At 35.2% G+C, this 19,985-nt stretch overlaps 2 protein-coding genes across 2 annotated transcripts in view; one reads left to right on the top strand and one right to left on the bottom strand.

The window, feature by feature from the left end:
* LOC128862065 (uncharacterized) overlaps window positions 1-19,985 on the bottom strand; it is a 354,012-nt gene that overhangs the window by 171,087 nt on the left and 162,940 nt on the right. The window lies entirely within an intron of this gene.
* On the top strand, window positions 13,145-14,882 carry LOC128862064 (uncharacterized). Its single transcript, XM_054100471.1, has 2 exons — window positions 13,145-14,355; window positions 14,415-14,882. Exon 1 carries the CDS (start codon window positions 13,178-13,180, stop codon window positions 14,297-14,299), a length of 1,122 nt encoding a protein of 373 aa, XP_053956446.1. The 5' UTR covers window positions 13,145-13,177; the 3' UTR covers window positions 14,300-14,355; window positions 14,415-14,882.

Raw genomic sequence — 19,985 nt, 5'->3', positions numbered from 1 at the left:
TAGAAAACAAATATGACCGCCACCCCAGGAAACAGAAAATTCAGGCCACCCCTATTCCCCAATATCCAGGTCAATTAGTCCACATAGACATTTTTCTAACTGACAAAAAAGTAATTTTAACTGCCATATACAAGTTTTCTAAGTATGCAATTGCGAACATAGTTAAATCCAGAGCAACTGAGGACATTAGAAAACCCTTGAGGGATATTCTTTTCTCCCTAGTACCCGAGAAACTGATAATAGACAATGAAAAATCATTCAATTCATCCTCCATAAATTTCATGATCGAAAATGAATTCGGCATTGAAATCTTCCGCACACCACCGTTCACAAGCTGTGTAAATGGCCAAATTGAACGCTTCCATTCTACCCTCCAAGAAATTATACGATGCCTCAAAACAGAGAAGACACACCGAACATTTAATGAACTCCTGGAAAAATCAGTTAAAGAATACAATTTTTCAGTACACTCAACAACAGGAAAGAAACCGGTAGAAATATTCTTTGGCAGAAGGGTTAGTAGTAACCCAAATTTACTTGAAAAAGACCGACAGGAAACGATAAAAAAATTACGGGACAAACAAGAGGCAGACCTGAACTACCACAATAAAAGTAAAGAACCACCCAAAGCATATGCTGTAGGAGAAACCATATATGTCAGGATAAACAAAAGACTTGGCAATAAATTAACCCCAAGATATAGAAAAGAAATAGTTGCCCAAGACAAAAACACCACAGTTTTAACACAATCTGGAAAAACCATTCATAAAAGCCATATCAAAACATGAAGGACATAAATTAAAAAAAAAGAAAATAAGAAACCAATTGCTTCGAGTTTTTCAGAATTCTATTCCTTTGCGAAGTCGCAGCAGACTTACAAATACTGGAGTACACGTCGTCACATTTGGTAACCATAAACAGTGGACAGACAAAAATAGTGGACGGAACCTTTAAAATAGTACATATCATTGACTTGACCATCTACGAAAAATTTCTACAACAAGTGCAGACGTACGTTGACAAAAATATCCCAATTACGAATCTATTCTATCGCATCCTATCACAAGAATTAAACCAAACAAACGAAATCCTGCAAAGTCTAAAGCCTCTTAATACCAATAAATCTAAAAGATCAATTAATATATTATAATTGGAACAGCATTGGAAGTACATCGCTGGTACCCCAGACCACGATGACTTCGAAATATTAGGTAAAAATATGAATGAATTAAATATTAATAACAATAAGCAAATTTTAATAAATCAAGAACTAAATGAACGAATGAATGAATTAACTAAAAGATTTAATGATATAAATAATGTAATTAAAAAAGAAGGTTATCTAAGTAGTGAAATCGCTATACATTTTCAAAATAAGATACGACTAATCAAAGAAGAAGTTATAAATATTAAGTACGCCATACAATGGGCGAAAAATGGAATAATTAATTATATTTTAATAGGTCTATTTATAAGTTCGTGCGGTTTTACAACAGATGGCGTAACTTGATTATTATTCCATCGATCCACATTTCCAAACATTCATTGGAGAGCTACTGTCGTAAGGCACAAACGTCAGTATAAGTTTTTTATTTGAAGCGTAAACAACAATATTTTTACCACACTTGAAAATGTCGAATTTCGTGCCAAATAATGTGTTTTTGCGGGGAATTCTTCTTCATTATTTTAATATGAAGAAAAAAGCAGCCGAAAGTCATCGTATCTTGGTGGAAGTTTATGGTGAGCATGCTCTATCTGAGCGAACGTGCCAGAAGTGGTTTGCACGCTTTAAAAGTGGTGATTTTGGCTTGGAAGACGAAGAACGCGAGGGTGCGCCGCCAAAGTTCATGGATACCGAATTGGAGGAATTGCTCGATCAAGATCCGGCTCAAACGCAAGAAGAGGTTGCAAAAACTTTGGGAGTTGATCAATCAACCATTTCCAAACGTTTAAAAGCCATGGGAATGATCCGAAAGGTAGGCCATTGGGTGCCGTATGAATTGAAGCCAAGAGACGTTGAACGCCGTTTTATGGCATGCGAACAACTGCTTCAACGGCACAAAAGAAAGGGGTTTTTGCATCGAATTGTGACTGGCGATGAAAAGTGGGTCCATTACGACAATCCAAAACGTCGGGCAACGTATGGATACCCTGGCCATGCTTCAACATCGACGTCGGCGCAGAATATTCATGGCCTGAAGGTTATGCTGTGTATCTGGTGGGACCAGCTGGGTGTTGTGTATTATGAGCTACTGAAACCGAATGAAACGATTACGGGGGATGTCTACCGACGACAATTGATGCGTTTGAGCCGAGCACTGCGAGAAAAACGGCCGCAATACGCCGATAGACACGACAAAGTTATTTTGCAACATGACAATGCTCGGCCACATGTTGCACAAGTGGTCAAAACATACTTAGAAACGCTCAAATGGGATGTCCTACCCCACCCGCCGTATAGTCCAGACCTTGCGCCATCCGATTACTATCTCTTCCGATCGATGCAACATGGCCTGGCTGACCAGCACTTCCGTAATTACGATGAAGTCAAAAAATGGATCGATTCGTGGATTGCGGCAAAACCGACCGAATTTTTCACAAAGGGAATCCGTGAATTGCCAGAAAGATGGGAAAAAGTAGTAGTAAGCGATGGACAATATTTTGAATATTAAATTTGTAACCATTTTACGTTAATAAAGTTTCAAATTTCGAAAAAAAACCGCACGAACTTATTCATAGTCCTTAAACAAACTAGAAATTAAATTAGCTATCGAGAAGTTAGAACAAGAAAAGGTGCCATTTGCATCAGCAGAAGAAGCGGTGGAATACGCTAAAGTTAATGTTATCTACAAGAATTCAATAATTCTCTATATGGTGAAAATACCATTAACAACAAATGTTACTTTTGATAATTATATATTGAAACCTGTAAAGGAAGCAGGAAAAATTATAAGATTACCTTTTTATGAAATTATAAGGCAAGAAAATAAAATATACGGTTTAAGAAACCAATGTATCAAGCATTATAAAATTAATATTTGTAATAAAGAACAAGTAGTAGACTTAAGTAATAATACATGCATACCAAACATAATCAAAAGCTTAGCATCAACATGTACCTACAGTAACAGCCAACACATACAAGAAATCGAGGAAATGCACCCCGGACTAATTTTCCTACAAGATTTTAATGGAACCATCCGCCAGCAAAATAAAGAAAGACAACTTACCGGAACATACTTGATAAAGTTCAGCAAAACCACAATAATTATTAAGGACAAAGTATTTCGGAACATTGAAGCTCCCCCACTAAAGGTAACACCAATAGAGGAAAAATGGGAAAATATTTTGACTCTTGAAAGCCTAAAGGAATGAATAACACGAATGAAATCAAAATACTACGATTTGGAACCATATAAGGTGAAGTCTCGATGACAGCATTTATTGTCATAATAGCCATCACAGCCCTCTTGATACGTCTATGCAAATTTTCATCAAATTTAACAAATCAAGCAACTAAAATCACCGAATCAAACCACCTCCCGGTAACACCAATAATTCTAACCAACATTCAACCCCCGACCTCGATTCGCGCATCCACGATGAGTGTAAACGACCTGTCATATTTTTAAAGGCGATTGAGGACAATCGAATTTCAGTGGGGAGGAGTTAATGCTGCATACGCTGCAAGCGACTCGTTGCACGCGCATCCGCTTGTTTGCAATTATGCTGACGCTTTGTCTGCTTATTTACCATGTGATATATTTCACAACGAAATTCCAGGAACGAGATCACGCGGCAAAGCAGGTGACATTCTCAATTTGGCTATGCTTTTGGCTTATGCTTAGAATTAAGAAAGTATTGTAAGTTCAGTTTTAGTAAAAGGCTCAAATAAAGGAGTCGGAGTTCGCTCCGCAAATATTTAAAAAAACGCAACCCAACGGGTAAAGTTTTAATTTACATCACGCGTTGTAAAGTCAAAGCGAAAACGTGTACTCACGATCATGCTCCGTACAAGCCGCGATAATTTCCAATTAACCGCGATAATAACCAATTAACAATTAAAAATAAAAAATGGTTGGTAGAAAATTTGCTTAGAGATTGAAAATAATATGAGATGTACGAGTACAACATTAAAATAAGGAATTTTATGAATCGGCATGAAATTTTGAAAAGACCACGGCGAAATAAAAAATACACTGACACTCACATGAAATAAATGAAAACAGTTATGTATTTATATTAATACAAAAATATGCTCGTGTCTGGCCGGTAGAACGGAATTGAGTCATGTACAACTTTAAATATTTAAAAGTTACAACTCATAGATAAGGTTAAGCATTTATCAAATATAATTTCATTTCTCAAATATAATTTCAGTTATCAAAATTATAATTTATCAAATATCGAATGCAGCCTAACATTTCCTACTCCCTACAATGAGGCCTATACTTTTGTGCATACGACGAAATCGACTAAATATACGACTATGACTATTCAACTAAAAAAAAGTTCCGTTTTCACTTCACATGGTCCCACTTGTCTTTTTCCTGTTCGCATGCCTCAGAGAACGTTAAATATAGAGAAGTCTCACGAGCTACGAATAGTGTGAATTGTCAAAAATGAAGTGAAACCGCGAACACTATTTCACCTCGCTTAACTCGACAGCGGGGAAGCTCTTAACAGGGCTGATTACAGTGAATTATGTACAAGTACATTGGCTCTGCTCAGTTTTTGGTTTCTGTATGAAATCAAATTGACGAATGCCGACGGCATTTTGCATGGCATTTGCTTGTGCATTTTTATGTTCCCTTGGTAAACGAAAATTTATTCAATTTGTATTTTCAAACAAAGGTGATGAAGAAAAAATGATTGAATTTATTATATGCGCCAAATCAAATCAAAGTAACTTTAATACAGTGAAATTCCCCATTACGGACAGCCCTTATAACCGGACAGCTCCAATAACCGGACAAATTTTGGGCACACAGGTTTTTCATTCATTTTTTCATCCAAATATCATCCTAATAAACGGACACTCTAATAACCGGACGCGGACAAAGTATTTCAAACCATTTTCATAAAAAAATTTCTCATAAACGGACAAAATTCAAAAATATCACAAGCAAGCTTTGCTGTTCATTATAAAAATTAAATAGGTGATTCCCCTTTTAACATGTATGCACACATTCAAGCTCTGTGTTTTAAATTAAGAGTAGTTTTCCATTCAGTTTGTTAAGTCAGTTGCATGCGAATGGTTGCGTTCAAAGTTCGTAATAATATGGCGCCAAAAAAGAAGGTTACTTTCTATTAAAGAAAAAATGGAAATTATTAATGTTTTCGAAAAAGATAAATTATCAGTACGTGGAATTGCAAAAAGGTAAAGTATAGTGAGCCCAAAAATTTAATGGTAGGTTCACGTTTCTTTTGCTTTGAAAGGTTCAATATTGGCAAAACACAAGCTGCTGAAATCAATAAAAATAAAGAAAAAATTCGTTCCAAATGGGAGTCTGGAGTTAATGTTCATCAAAAGCGAAGCTTTCTTAAAGAAGGCGGCTCTGAAATAGACAAGATGTGTTTTAATTGGTTCGCTAAGGCTAGAAGTCAAAACATTCCGATTTATGGTCCCATTTTGAAAGCAAAGGCAATGAAAATTGCAGGCAAACTGGGTGTACCTAATTTTAATGCTTCAGATGGATGGTTAAACAAATGGCGAATAAGGAATAATGTTGCTTTCAAATGCGTATCTGGTGAAGCTGCAGATGTAAACCAGGATGGTGTCGAACAGTTTAGGACAAAACTGCCATCTATATTGATCGGTTACAAGCCTCAAGCCATTTACAATGCAGACGAAAGTGGGTTTTTTTTTGTGCCTTACCTAACAAAACCCTCGCTCTTAAATCCGAAAAATGCGTGAGCGGTACACTATCAAAGGAAAGACTCACAATGCTGTTCTGTGCTAGCATGGCTGGAGATAAGGAGCTGCTTTTGGTTATAGGTAAAGCAGCCCGTCCTCGATCTTTTAAACATGTTCCAATCGCAAAACTGCCAGTGGATTGGAAGTCTAATAAAAAAGAATGGATGACTCGAGAAGTAATGAGTGAATGGCTGCAGCAGTTCAATCGAAGAATGAAAGCCCAGAATCGAAAAATTATCTTGTGTTTAGATAACGCGGCTTCTCACCCAAAGGAATTAAACTTAACCAACAAAAAATTATTTTCTTGCCGCCAAATACAACGGCAGTTAGCCAACCCCTTGATCAAGGTATAATCCAAAATTTTAAAACTTTGCATAGAAGCTTAGTTTTAAAACACTTGCTATCTAAAATTGACAATACAAGTTCAGCCTCAGAGCTTCAAAATCGATTAATGTACTAGAAGCTGTGTATTTCATCAAAGCATCTTGGGATAAAGTGGAAGCCACAACCGTCCGAAATTGCTTCCGTAAAGCAGGATTTTTGGAAACTTATGAGGATCTTCAGGAAGGCCTAGACTTGGCAAATGATTTGGAAGGTTTTCTCCAAATGGATCAAAATGTTTTCACTGAGGGCAACAATATAGAAATTCAATTTGACCAACAAGATGATACTATGGACATAAGTGATTCAGAAGATGAATTTTCAGAAGAAATAAGTGAGCCTATAACATCATATGATGAGGCTTTAAAACTTGTTGCGGGCTTGAAACAATTTGCAAAAAATGACTATGTAGCTTTTCTGCACATTAAAAATATCGAGAGTCACTTTGAAAATGAACATTTTAAATTAAAGCAATCAAGCATTACCGAATTTTTTCAATCAAACTAATATAGTATTGAAATGTAAAGACTTGTACAATGTACTTAATCGATATATGTACATATATGTATTTATATGTAATACTAAAGTATGAAAATATTCTTTACTTCCAAAAATTTCTTAAATAAACTATGTACAATAAAATTTATATGTGTGGTATATATTTTGTGACTTCATCCCCTATAAGCGGACATCTCCCATAACCGGACAAAAACATTGCGACGGTGAGTGTCCGGTTATAAGGAATTTCACTGTATTTTGATTTAATTTAAAAAAATACATTATAAAACGACCTCTCACATTTTGGTATGTGCGTTTTAGTAAATTTAAAACTAAACAAATTTTGATGAAAATTTTTACTAATTTTTTGAGTCGAAATTAATTCATAGCATACAAGTGTTTTGGTATATCGACATACATATGTATTTACATTTGAACATGCATTTATTTGTTCCTTTGGCAAACCAAATCTTTTTCAATTTACATTTTATTACAGGGAATAATAATATACATACATTTGTATGTATGCATTTTCTAGATAGTATAAAACTTTAAAATAAATAAAGGAAAACTTAAAAGAAACGTATTTGCATATATGGGACAACTAAATTCAATTGCATCTTTATTAAATATGTATATGTTGCACGCATATGTGTGCACTGAAGCAACATGACCTACCTCACGAGCATCGCCTTATATTTCATGTAAATAACCTAATGATCAAATTCCTGCCTCACAAATGCTAGAACAAATTTCTTTTGAATACTCATGTACATATTTGTATGTGCGTATGTACACTTGGTGCCCATATCCCTTCAAACAAATCAAAAAATTCTGTATACAAAACGCTTCATTACCAGGCACACAGGAAGATGGCATATGCAAATATAAATATTGAATTCAAGCAAAACAATGCTTATTAATATACACATTTGCATGCACATAAAACCGCACACACAGGGCATTCGCTTTATTCCTCAAAATGCGCATGTCGTTCAAAGCTAAAATTCTATGCCTAGCGACTACAAGAACAAAATGCAGTCATAGACGCAGGCGTAGCGGCCATTATTCTAGTTGCCATAGCGCTGAACAGTCGCGGCGGCGCCGAACAGTTTCAACTATTGTACTGTGTAACAAAAACTCATCTTCAAAAAATTCATTGATAAATTCGAGCTCATAGTTCTAAGAGCAAGAACTTTCATTCATAAAACGAGCCGCCCATATGCCAATTTTCTCGACAATTCGAAAATAGTCAATATTGGAATATTTCGCGTAGAATTATTTGCCAATATTTGATAAATCTTCAATTTTTGTCAAGCCGAGTGCCCGCGGCATCGTACATATGTATGCAAAAATATATGTATGTATGTAAATATGTCTTTCTAAATGCTCGACAGCCGCAGCTGCTGTGCGTCAAGTGCGCGCATGAGCATACAGTAAGTTGCAGAAGAAAACAAGTAGCTTAAAAAAAGGTCTGATTCGGACATTTTAATACTAAGATAAAATTTGGAAACAATTATTTTATGTTAACTGATAGTAGGCAAATAGTTAATTAGTAGATTACTTTACGTATGTAGTTTTTCAATTGATAAAAAGTGCACAAAACATATGCATATATCTGCAGTTAGAAACTTACTCTGAAATCAGAGCATTTGAAGATGCCTGTAAACATTTCACGCTTACTGTACATACAATGCTGTGCCAATGAATGTGCGCTGCGCCTATGAATGCGCACTGGATTTCTTGAGAAGTTTTACCGTTTTATCTTGTGCTGTGGCTGGTGAGCATACATACACACAGCATATACATATGCGCAAATGTATATAAATTCACAAATGTATATAAATTCACAAATTTACATTTGCATATGCCATCTTCCTGTGCGCCTGGTAATGAAGCGTTTGCTATAGAGGATTTTGATTCAGTTGAAGGGAATTAATTCAACAAAGTTTTACAGACACCAGACAGACAGACATAACATATGTACATAATTTGGATGATTTGGAGAAATTCAAATATATAGGTCATATTAAAAAGCTACCTAGCATTCTTTGCTTCTAATCACCAACAAATCCTTATCGACTGCTGCTAAATTTACATAATTCAGCCCCTTACTGTTAATTTTTGTTGAAAAATGTGTCTGTGGTGAAATTGTCTTCGCGAGACGAGTACCCCTCGAAAATGAACACTTTCCAGTCATTGAGACTTCTCTATTCATTAACGTTCTCTGCATGCCTCAAGCTACCACTTCGCGGAAAGCGTTTTGAGACGCTTGAAGAGGGAAAACAGAAGTTCTAAAGAACTTTAAAGATGCATTATGAAAATTGTTTTAAAGATTGAAATGAATGAAATAAAAAATATATATGTACTTATATAATTGGCGCGTACACTTCTGTTAAGTGATTGGCCGAGCTGCTTCTCCTATTTGTGGTGTGCGTCTTGATGTTGTTCCACAAATGGAGGGATCTAAAATTTAAAGGCGGCTCCGAACGGCAAATGGTTTTTTTAAGGATTTTTTTCATGGCAGAAATACACTCGTAGGTTTACCATTGCCTGCCGAGGAGCGATCGCTATTAGAAAAAAACTGTTTCTATCATTTTGCTGTTTCATGCACGGGGATTCAAACCTCTCGAATGGGAGTCACGCACCAACCCATTCGGCTACGGCGGCCGGGAATAAAATAATAGGCCTTGCATATTAAACAACAACACATAATTGACTCGAATAATCAAATGCACCATGTTTGATTCACGTTTGCATAGACAAAAATACAAAGTGGCTTCAAACAGCCTCTTCTCTTGATACAAGAGTCTAGAGTTAGCTTACTCATAGGCAGCTAAAAATCTACGAATACGAAGGATGCTTATTGCTTTCTCATCCTACATTTTCTCCTACGATTAGTTTCTGTTACTCAATATGAAGAAATAGTTCAACGGTAAGGTGTTTGGGTCGAATGAAGAGGTCATTTATGAAAGATAATAATTTTTTGAAGTGCAGGTCAAAGAAAGAGGTCACCTATGAACGGGAAGCATTTTTTGAGCGTATCTTATAATTAGGTGGACACCAAAAATTGGAGAAACGTTGAACGAATCACATTGAGCGAAAATGTGATTATTTAGAATAGAGTTTCCAAGACTTATTAAACCACTCCCAGATATGTATTCTATTTCAAATTTCTACACTTTTCATATTTTATTTGTTAACCTTGCCATACAAAAAATCAGCGTAAGAAAACAATTAATAACAATTACATTCCAACGAAAACAGTTTATTTGAAATTATATTGAGGGTGTGAGGTTTCGAATACCATCAAACGGGAATCGTAAATAAATTTCGAAGGGCATAAATAACGGCCAGAGAACGTTAATGAATAGAGAAGTCTTAATGACTGGAAAGTGTTCATTTTCGAGGGGTACTCGTCTCGCGAAGACAATTTCACCACGGACACATTTTTCAACAAAAATTAACAGGAAGGGGCTGAATTATGTAAATTTAGCAGCAAGTGAGTATTATTAACAGCAATTAGCAATGTAAGATATTATTAGAAAAGTTTGTGTGAGGGGCGTAATGTATTTGACATTACAGGTGCTTTTTTTTTTGTGATTTATTTCGCCCTTTGGAATTTGGAAAATTGCGCCAGAATAATAAATGTCAATCGCAAAAAGGTAACGGGATTCAAGTTTTGCGAAATTGCAAAGGCGACTTGCAAATTCCAACGGGCGAACTTTAATTCGGGCGTTAAAATCGGTTTTCAAGTGTTAAAGTGCGTTAAAAATTTAGCGTTTTTTTCAAAGCGCCGTGCGTGTATTCGAGTGGTTAAAGTGCGGTAGAAATTTAGCGTTTTTTTCAAAGCGCCGTGCGTAACATCAAAAAATTTAAAACTAAAAAAAAAATGAGTGATAGATTGTGTCGCGTACGCGGTTGTTCGCGGGACGAAAAACGCCTTTTTTCGTTCCCAAAAGATCCTGAGGAAGTGGCAAAATGGAGGGACAACTTAAAAATCCCGACGGCGGTGCATCTTCCACCCCACAACTCATATGTGTGCGTTAAGCATTTTGAGCCATATGTTGTGGGTGGAAAATGTTTAAGAAAGGGTGCCATCCCCACCCTTCGTTTAGGTAAGTTTTTGTGCAATACATAAGTAGGTACATATGTGTGTTTTTATATTTCGCCATATTTTTATATTTGAGTTGTGGGGGGAAAATGTTTAAGAAAGGGTGCCATCCCCACCCTTCGTTTAGGTAAATTTTTGCGCAATACATAAGTAGGTATGTGTGTTTTTATATTTCGCTGAAGCGAAGCTACAAGAATAGCAAACACACATACCTGCATATGTATTGCATACATTTCATACAATATTAGGGTGGATAGGTTTTATTGAGGGTGAGGCTTGCTAACTGGTAACATTAGAGTTTTGAGGGAGGAAAGTGGAGTAAGTTAAGAAATTTAAATTAATTTTTGAATGTAAATGATGTTACATATACATATTTATGTGCATATATTATGCTAATTCATTTGATATATGTATGTGCATATATAAATATATATATGTATATATAAATAAATATAAATGGGAATTAATATACCAAGTGTGATAAAATTACCGAGCGAGTAGTTTTGAGGGATTTAGGATATGTATATAATTTCATAGAAAATAATTTTTTATTAATAACCATAATATTACAATACACGGCATCCGTTGCTATGCCTTGTTGAATAAAATCAAAACAACCAATCGGAAAATTTTTACGTCATTTCGTGTAGTCGTTTCGTAGTGATGCGTTATATGTAGTTTGATGAATTATTATATGTTTATGAATTATTATATATTATGTTTTTAAATTATTGAATGTTTATAAATTATTATATTATAAAATACATTTTTTTAATAGGGCATGACGATGACCCTACGTACAGCTGTACAATGCCGAAGAAGCAACGAAGCTGTTGCGTTGTAGGATGCGTAGTGGAAAAGGGACATGCGTTATACGCCTTTCCTCGACGCGGAGAGGCTAGAAATAGTTGGGCCCTGGCTTGCAACGTGCAACCAGCCGATACTGACAGGCTATATGTTTGTAAGCGTCACTTTAGTCCAGAGCAAGTAACTCGTTATAAAGTTTTAGATGGGGCTGTTCCATCTTTAAGATTAGAGCCAGTTACTAGAAGTCGCTCACCTAGTACTGGCTCTGATTGGGTTTGCCCGCCCGTTACTAAAGTGTACGTAAATCGTACAGTAGGTGTAGGAAACGATCTTACGTTAGAAGAATTCGCAAAATATTCCATGCTAGAAAAAACAAGGCAGGCACCCAAAAACAAAAACATCTGTGAGGACTTAGAAATCACAAGCAGTAGCGAACGATTTGCTCAGGCTGCTCGTTATTATCGGAGCAATGAAATAAAATTAAAAAAAAGAATTCAAGAGTTAGAAGCAGAGAATGAGAAGCTACTGCAAAAATATAAATATTTGTGTACTCGTGCAGTTCTTACGGAAGAAACTTCAAGCAGTGATGCTGTAACTTTCGCAAGAATGATCGTCAGTGGCCAAAAAAATCGTTATAGCGAGGAGGAAAAGACATTGGCCCAAAACATTAATTATATGTCCTCCAAAGCATATACGTTTATGCGTGACGATCTAGGTTTTGCTTTGCCCCATAAATCATCCCTTTCGCGTTGGCGCCCCATCAAATATGTTGTTCCGGGGTTCGATGCCAATGTCTGCAATAATTTAGAAAAAATTGTTTCAAATATGTCCGACACCGAACGCATAAGCGTTCTATTATTCGATGAAATTATCATCAGGTCGGACTTAAGCTATAATAAAGCTAGAGATGTTATCGATGGGTTTGTAGACCATGGGGAAGGTCGACGCGAAAACAAAATTGGGAATAGATGTTTATTTTTTATGGTTAAGGGATTGTGCTCCAAATGGAAATACGTGTTTTCGTATTATATCTCCAGTGGGGGTATACCTACGGAGACATTGATGTCCATTTTGAAAAAAAATATCGCACAACTGAAAAAAATGGGGTTAAATTTGAAAGGTATCAACGGCCCACCAACATTGCTATTTTTAACACTTTTGGGATTTCTGAGAATCGCCTCTTTCTCCTGCACGAAGACACAAAAATTTTTTGCATGTTCGATTACTGTCACTTGATAAAGTCCGTCCGAAATACATTGATGAAATATGGCATCTTAACACCAGATGGAGTGACAAGCTTCAAGGTGATCAAAAAATTGTTTGATATAGATCAAATGAATCCCCATTTTAAAATTTGTCCGAAACTAACGGAGGCCCATATATATCCCAGTTTTATGGAAAAAATGAGCGTTTCACGCGCTACTCAGGTCCTGAGCAATTCGGTAGCCTCTGGTATCGACATGGCCTTGGCCCAAAATTTATTAGGCAGTGACGACTATGTGATTAAATGCGCTAAGCCCACACAGATGTTCGTTAAAAAAATGAATGATCTCTTTGATGAATTGGATGCAAAAAGATTCCAGTCGAAAAATCCTTCAAAATGTCCGATTAGGCGTGGTGACACCAAAAAAATTCATAGATTAAATAAACATCTAGATTTTTTGCGGTCATTAAAGTTGCCGGGAAACGCACGCGTTAAGTGCATCGAAGGTTTCCGCATAACGATTTTAGCGATGCAAAAGTTATGCGAGGAACTTTTCATTGAGCACAGCTCCCTCAAATTTATTTTCACCGGGAAAATGAATCAAGATGCGTTGGAAAACTTTTTCTATCGCATACGGGCTAGTCAGGGTATGAATACCCATCCATCAGCTCACGAAATTCAATACATAGTTGCGCGACTGATCTCAATGAAAATTTTACGCCAGAAATTTGAGAAGAAAGGTTCTAATTGTACAGATGATGACGATATGAATTTAGATTGGTATATAGGCCCCGAGGATCGTCATCTTGAGGCAGAAGTAGGAGACCAGCGAAATGAAGATCTCATTTTAGAAGAGATTGATGTGGAAGATTTAAATTTTGCTGAAGAAAGTCATGAAGCTGAGGTACAAGTGCAGCGTTACTTCACTGGCTATGGTATTTACCAGAAAGTGCTGTGCAAGTTACAATGTGAAAAGTGCACCCACGCCATGACGAAAACAAAAGGGGAGCTGAAGTTGCATTCAGAAGCCCTGATAAGGTCAAAAAACTTCACGGATGACAGCGATTTAAGGCTTGTCAATCCTGAAGACAGGGTTTTCGAAGTGTGTCGACTCCAAATGGTGTGGTACCGTAAGCTCTTCGCAAAATATGCCCACATTGCAGGTCTTAGGTGTTCAATGTTGTCCGCTCTAAAAGAAAAAACACAAAAAGAGTTTCCCGACTGGTTTATAGTATCTGGCGAATGTAGAGATCATCGCGTGAAGCTATTAGATTTTCTCTTAACTGTCCTTTTATTCAAGAATGCAAAGTGGCTCTTGCGAAATGAGGCCAATAATGCCAAAGTCAGAAAAATTCAAAATAAATTAAAAAAGCTGTAGGTTGTAAGTAGGTTGTAAGCCAGGGCCCAACGAAAAGAGATTCACCGCTCACCCAGGTAATAAATAATCTATTAGCTATCCTTTGCATATAATGATACCTATTATTTTATTTCAGGGTTTTCCTCTTTTCTATATTTCAGGTTTTTTTATTTATATATTTTACAGGTATTTTCCGTTTCAGGTTTTTTTCTATTTTTTAGTCTATTTTACAGGTTTCTTTTTTATTTTTTCTTCTCTTTCAGCTAGCACCCGAGCCTAGATTTTTAAAGCACTACAATTTTTTCTTAATCATGATGGATTGAGAGTAGTGTTTTAAAAATCAGGTAAATCGCAATGACTTAATCGATGTCAATATCGAAGTCGTGTGAGAAATTGTTATAGTATGAGAACAATTTCGTAATTCGTGCTTTCAAAATTTTATATTTTTTTTTTTTCATTTCAGGAAATGTAATTACCTATTATTTATAGCATTATAAAATATATACATATACATATAAGAATACTTAAATTACTTGTGAATAAAAATAATTTAATTTTTTTTTTTCATTTCAGGAAATGTAATTACCTATTATTTATAGCATTGTAAAATATATACATATACATAAATTTCTGTGAATAAAAATAAAAAATTAAAATTAAAAAAACTAGTATTTCATTTTCTTAAGGATAATAATATTTATTTGGTAAGAGGATCTTAAAGAAACATATACCAATAATACAATTCGACAGGATTTCATTAGAATATCAATACACATATTCGTTCAGCTCAATAAAATAAATACAGTCGAACTTCTCTACAGTGAACTTCCATATAATGAAGCTCTCCTTATAATGAACTGGTTTTGAAGACACTGCTTTTTCGTTCTACTTTCGGTGTATTTTTGTCTCCTGATAATGAATTTCTATATAGTGAAGTTTTCTATATAATGAACAAATTTTACAGCTGGAAATTCAAGCGTCCTAAGTTTTTGTCTCCATATAGTGGATTTTTTCAAAAGTTTTCTGTTGCAAAAAATTACAGTTAGATGTGGGCAAACTGTAATGAGGGGAATCCCAAAATTAAAACAGAAAGAGCTGAGCTATTACAGTTTTATTCAGTGATTGAAGTTAAAATGACGCATCGAAGTAGCATTTCGCTTGAAAAAAAGTTATTAATGATTAACAAAGTTAATGAAGGAAAGAAAAAAAAAAAAAGATATTGCCAATGAATTCGGAGTTCTTCCCAGCACTTTATCAAATATTTTAAAAAATAAGGAAGTGATTTTAAAAAATGCGGAGGATTTGGCAGTAAATACCAAACGCAAAAGACTTCGACCTTGTCATTTTGAGGATATTGACGAAGCAATGCTGAAATGGTTACTCGTTGCACGTGGTAAGAATCTCCCTTTATCTGGACCATTATTGAAGCAAAAGGCCAAAGATTTTGCGGAAGCACTAGGACACCACGAATTTGAGGCAAGTACAGGTTGGTTAGACAAGTTCAAAAGTCGGCATGGCGTTATTCAAAAGACATTATGTGGGGAAAGTGCTGACGCCAACATAGAAAACCATGATGAATGGGTAACGAACGTCTTACCGAAATTAATTGAAAATTACAACATTAACGACATTTTAATGCCGACGAGACTGCTTTGTTTTTCAAATGCTTGCCAACTAAAACACTGGCATTCAAAAATGAAAAATGCTTTGGTGGGAAGCAAAGCAAGGAGAGAATAACTGTCCTGGTGGGAAGCAATATGACTGGATCAGAAAAGCTAAAATTGCTGGTAATCGGAAAGGCCAAAAATCCGAGGTGCTTCAGGGGAATAAAATCTTTAGGTGTCGATTATGAGTTTAACAAAAAAGCATGGATTGTAAAACTCGACAAAAAATTTTGTGATCAAAACAGAAAGGTGTTGTTTTTTGTTGATAACTGCACTGCCCACCCTAAAGATGTAAGAGACAAGTTGAGAAACATTCATCTCGCTTATTTTCCTCCCAACATGCCTTCACAACATTACAGAAAACGAATTTTAACGAATATAGTGACTAAGTGGATGAGGGAAATTCTGTTGTGGCCATAGACTTGCTGCAAGCAGTTCGAAATCTTAGCAATGTATGGAATGTCTATGTTAAACCAGAAACAATTGCCAACTGTTTTAAAAAGGCTGGATTTTCAAAAGATGCTATGCAGATTCCATTTGAGCATTGGGATGAAGAGGACCTTCTTTCAATATCAGATTTGGCTGCTTTACAGTCTTCATTTAAAAAAGTAGCAAATATCGAAGCATCGTTTGATGACTACGAAAATGTTGATAATGGTGTGCAGACTTGGGACAACCCATCCGAAGAAGATATTCTCAACAGCATTTTTGAAAGTCGCGGAGTTCCAGCTGAACCTGGTAAGCATTTATCTTTTTATAGTCAAACAAAAATTTAATATGTAAATATTATTTCAGACAACGATGAACACGATTTGACCGTTGAAGAATTGGCAGAAACTGAGGAGGCATTACCTACGTTGATACAAGCTGCTTCATCCTTTAGCGTAATTAGAACCTTTGTGGAAATGAGGAGTGACGTGCCGATTAATGTTTTCAACTCTCTACATGATTTGGAAGCTTTTATTGAAAATGAAAAATGGAAGACTGTAATTCAAACCAAACTCACTGATTATTTTAAATAAAATTACATAAAAAATCAATGTTTCTTTATAATGAAGTTTCTATATAGTGAAGTGATTTTCAGGTCCCGTGCGAATTCACTATATGGAAGTTCGACTGTATCTTCATATGAAAAATTGTTCCTATGGACGTGCAAAAGCAAAACACGCTATATAGTACATAAATACATGCATACAAACTGCCATAGCCATACATACATATGAGGCTGCGAGCACTTGCGACAGAAAAAATATTTCGATTTGCTATTGCTGTCGAGAATTTAGAACACATATTTACATACATATATTGATGCATACATATGTACGGAGCCGCGGCCACTCGATTTGACAAAAATTGAAGATTTACCAAATATTGGCAAATAATTCAACGCGAAATATTACAATATTTACTATTTTCAAATTGACGAGAAAATTGTCATATGGGCATATGAGCAGATGAGCTCGAACTTAGTGTTATAGAATATTTTGGATTTTTCAGCGCCGTTGCGACTAAAAAAATCATGACCGCTGCGACTGCGCGTATGAATGTATTTTGTTCTTGCAGTCGCCAGGCTTATAGTTTTAGCTGTTGTATGTATATACATATGTGTATACTAATAAGCATAGTTTTGCTGGGAGTCGAGAATGTATGTATGTGTATGTACGGACATACATATAATAGGGCACACTTGCGCAATATACCAATACGTGAGGTAGGTCATGGTTGCTCCAGTACATTGACATTTGGCTTAATTGTTTCTTACATGTGTATGTATATATGTACATACATATGTATGTAAGAAGAAACAGTTTAAACAGATTTTGTTACTGATATACTTACGGTAACATATGAATATGATTTTTTATCCTATAAAATATGTAAATATGGAGTATATCTTGGGTTTGTTAAAATTATTCCTTTATTTATTTTGAATATCAAAACTTTTTTGTTCTTGTAGTCGCTAGGCATAGAATTTTAGCTTTGAACGACATTCGGAATTAAAGGAATAACGTGAGTGCCCTGCGTGTGCGGTTGTATGCACATGCATATGTGTATATTAATACCTAAGCATTGTTTTGCTTGAATTCAATTCACATATTTATATTTGCATATACATATAGATAGGTATAGTTAGGGATCAAGTGTGCATATACGCACATGCACATACGTCGATGCATATGCAGAAGAAGTTGTTTTAGCATTTGCAGGAATTCGATCATTCGAATATTTACACCCTAATTATTGCATGAAATATAAGGCGATGCTCGTGAGGTAGGTCATATTGCTTCAGTGCATACATATGCGTGCAACCCTAACTACAGTGCACTCGCGGTAACTCGAATAGCCGCTAAGTCGAACGACGTGCTAACTCGAACACATTTTTTTCCCTATTGACTAGTTTGTAACTCGAACAATATTAAAGCGCTATAACTCGAACAAAAAAACAAATTTATTTGTACACACATTCTTTTCAAACATGTACATTTTGTACATACATACATATGTAATAGTATATGTATATAAATTATATGTATACTAGTGTATTGTCCATATGAATATTTCGACGTTAATATCCCGTTAGTTTTCTGGGAACAACATCTTGCATTGACCAAATTGCTTTAAATTTGTCATTTGTAGTGTATCAGTGCATGTGAGTAATGGATCGTAAAAGGTTGTAGTGTTTAACATTAAAAGAGAGGGCTGAAGTCCTTAACAAAATTAAACGTGGACGTAGTGTTACTTCTCTAGCGAAGGAATATGGGGTAGCCAAGTCCACCATAAGTCTTATAAAAAAGAAAGACAAGGCAATTTTAAAAGCAGTAAACAACACGTTTTTGGGTCCTGGGAAGAGGAGAACTTTAAAAGCTTCTGAGTTTCCTAAAATGAAAGCCGCTTTATACAAATGGTTTCTGTCCCAAAGAAAAAAGAATTACCCAATAAATGGACTCATCTTGAAAAACATAATTTACAGGTCGAATTTACGCTTTATGATGTTAACAAATGGAATGATGGTGCCGAATTTACCGACACAGAAGTAATAATTGAATCTAGTGATTCTGAGTCTGAGTTAAACAACACAACTGAGACATGTGAGCGGATATCATCTGAGGAGGCAGTTAGCTCTTTCAATAAGGTAATTCAGTGGGCCACAACTGAACAAGTAAGCCCCGCAAAGGTTAACACTCTTCAATTGCTGCGTGAAAAAGTCATATTCAACATTGCTGCAGGCAAGAAAAGACAAACACACATTACAACTTTCTTTTCGGCCTAACTTTTCTGTTAAAGCTGACTTTTTTTGTGTAACTGACACAAAGACTGCCAAATATTTGTTGAAAAATATTGAAACGATTTAATTATTTTAAACATATTCATGTTCATATCCATATGTAAATAAATAAATAAATTTAATTGAAAAAAATCGATATCGATGACTGTTTTTTTACCATAGCACACTCAATTGATAAGTCGAACAAATTCGATAAATCGAACAGCGCCTGTTTTAATTAGTTCGAGTTATCGCGAGTGCACTGTATATTTATTAAAGATGCAATAGAACTTAGTTGTCCCATATACATATGTATGCAAATACGTTTCCTTCACGTTTTCTTTTATTTATTTTAAATTTCAAAGTTTTATACTATCTATAAAATGTTTTATACTATCTATAAAATGCATACATATATTATTCCATGTAATAAATCTAAATTGAAAAAAATTTCGTTTGCAAAGGAACAAATGAATGCATATTCAAATGTAAATATGATAAGGTGGTGCGTCAAGAGATAGGCCATTATTGCTCCAGTGCCTGTGCACGTATGTATCAAAATCTATAAGAATTGAAGATGCAATTGATCTTTTGCACAAACATAACTAACATATATTGATATACATACATATACATCAATATACCATACACTTGTATGCTCTATGAATTCTTGTCTAAAATTAATTTAGACTCGAAAAATTATTAAAAATGTTCATCAAATTTTTATGAAGTTTTCAATTTACTAAAATTTTTGTTTGAATCTTATTTTTAGATTAAA

The sequence above is a fragment of the Anastrepha ludens genome, chromosome 4, assembly GCF_028408465.1.
Source record: "Anastrepha ludens isolate Willacy chromosome 4, idAnaLude1.1, whole genome shotgun sequence".
Classification (NCBI taxonomy): Eukaryota; Metazoa; Arthropoda; class Insecta; order Diptera; family Tephritidae; genus Anastrepha; species Anastrepha ludens.
The sequence above is the reverse complement of the archived record's forward strand: the minus strand, read 5'-3'. Positions and strand labels throughout refer to the sequence as shown.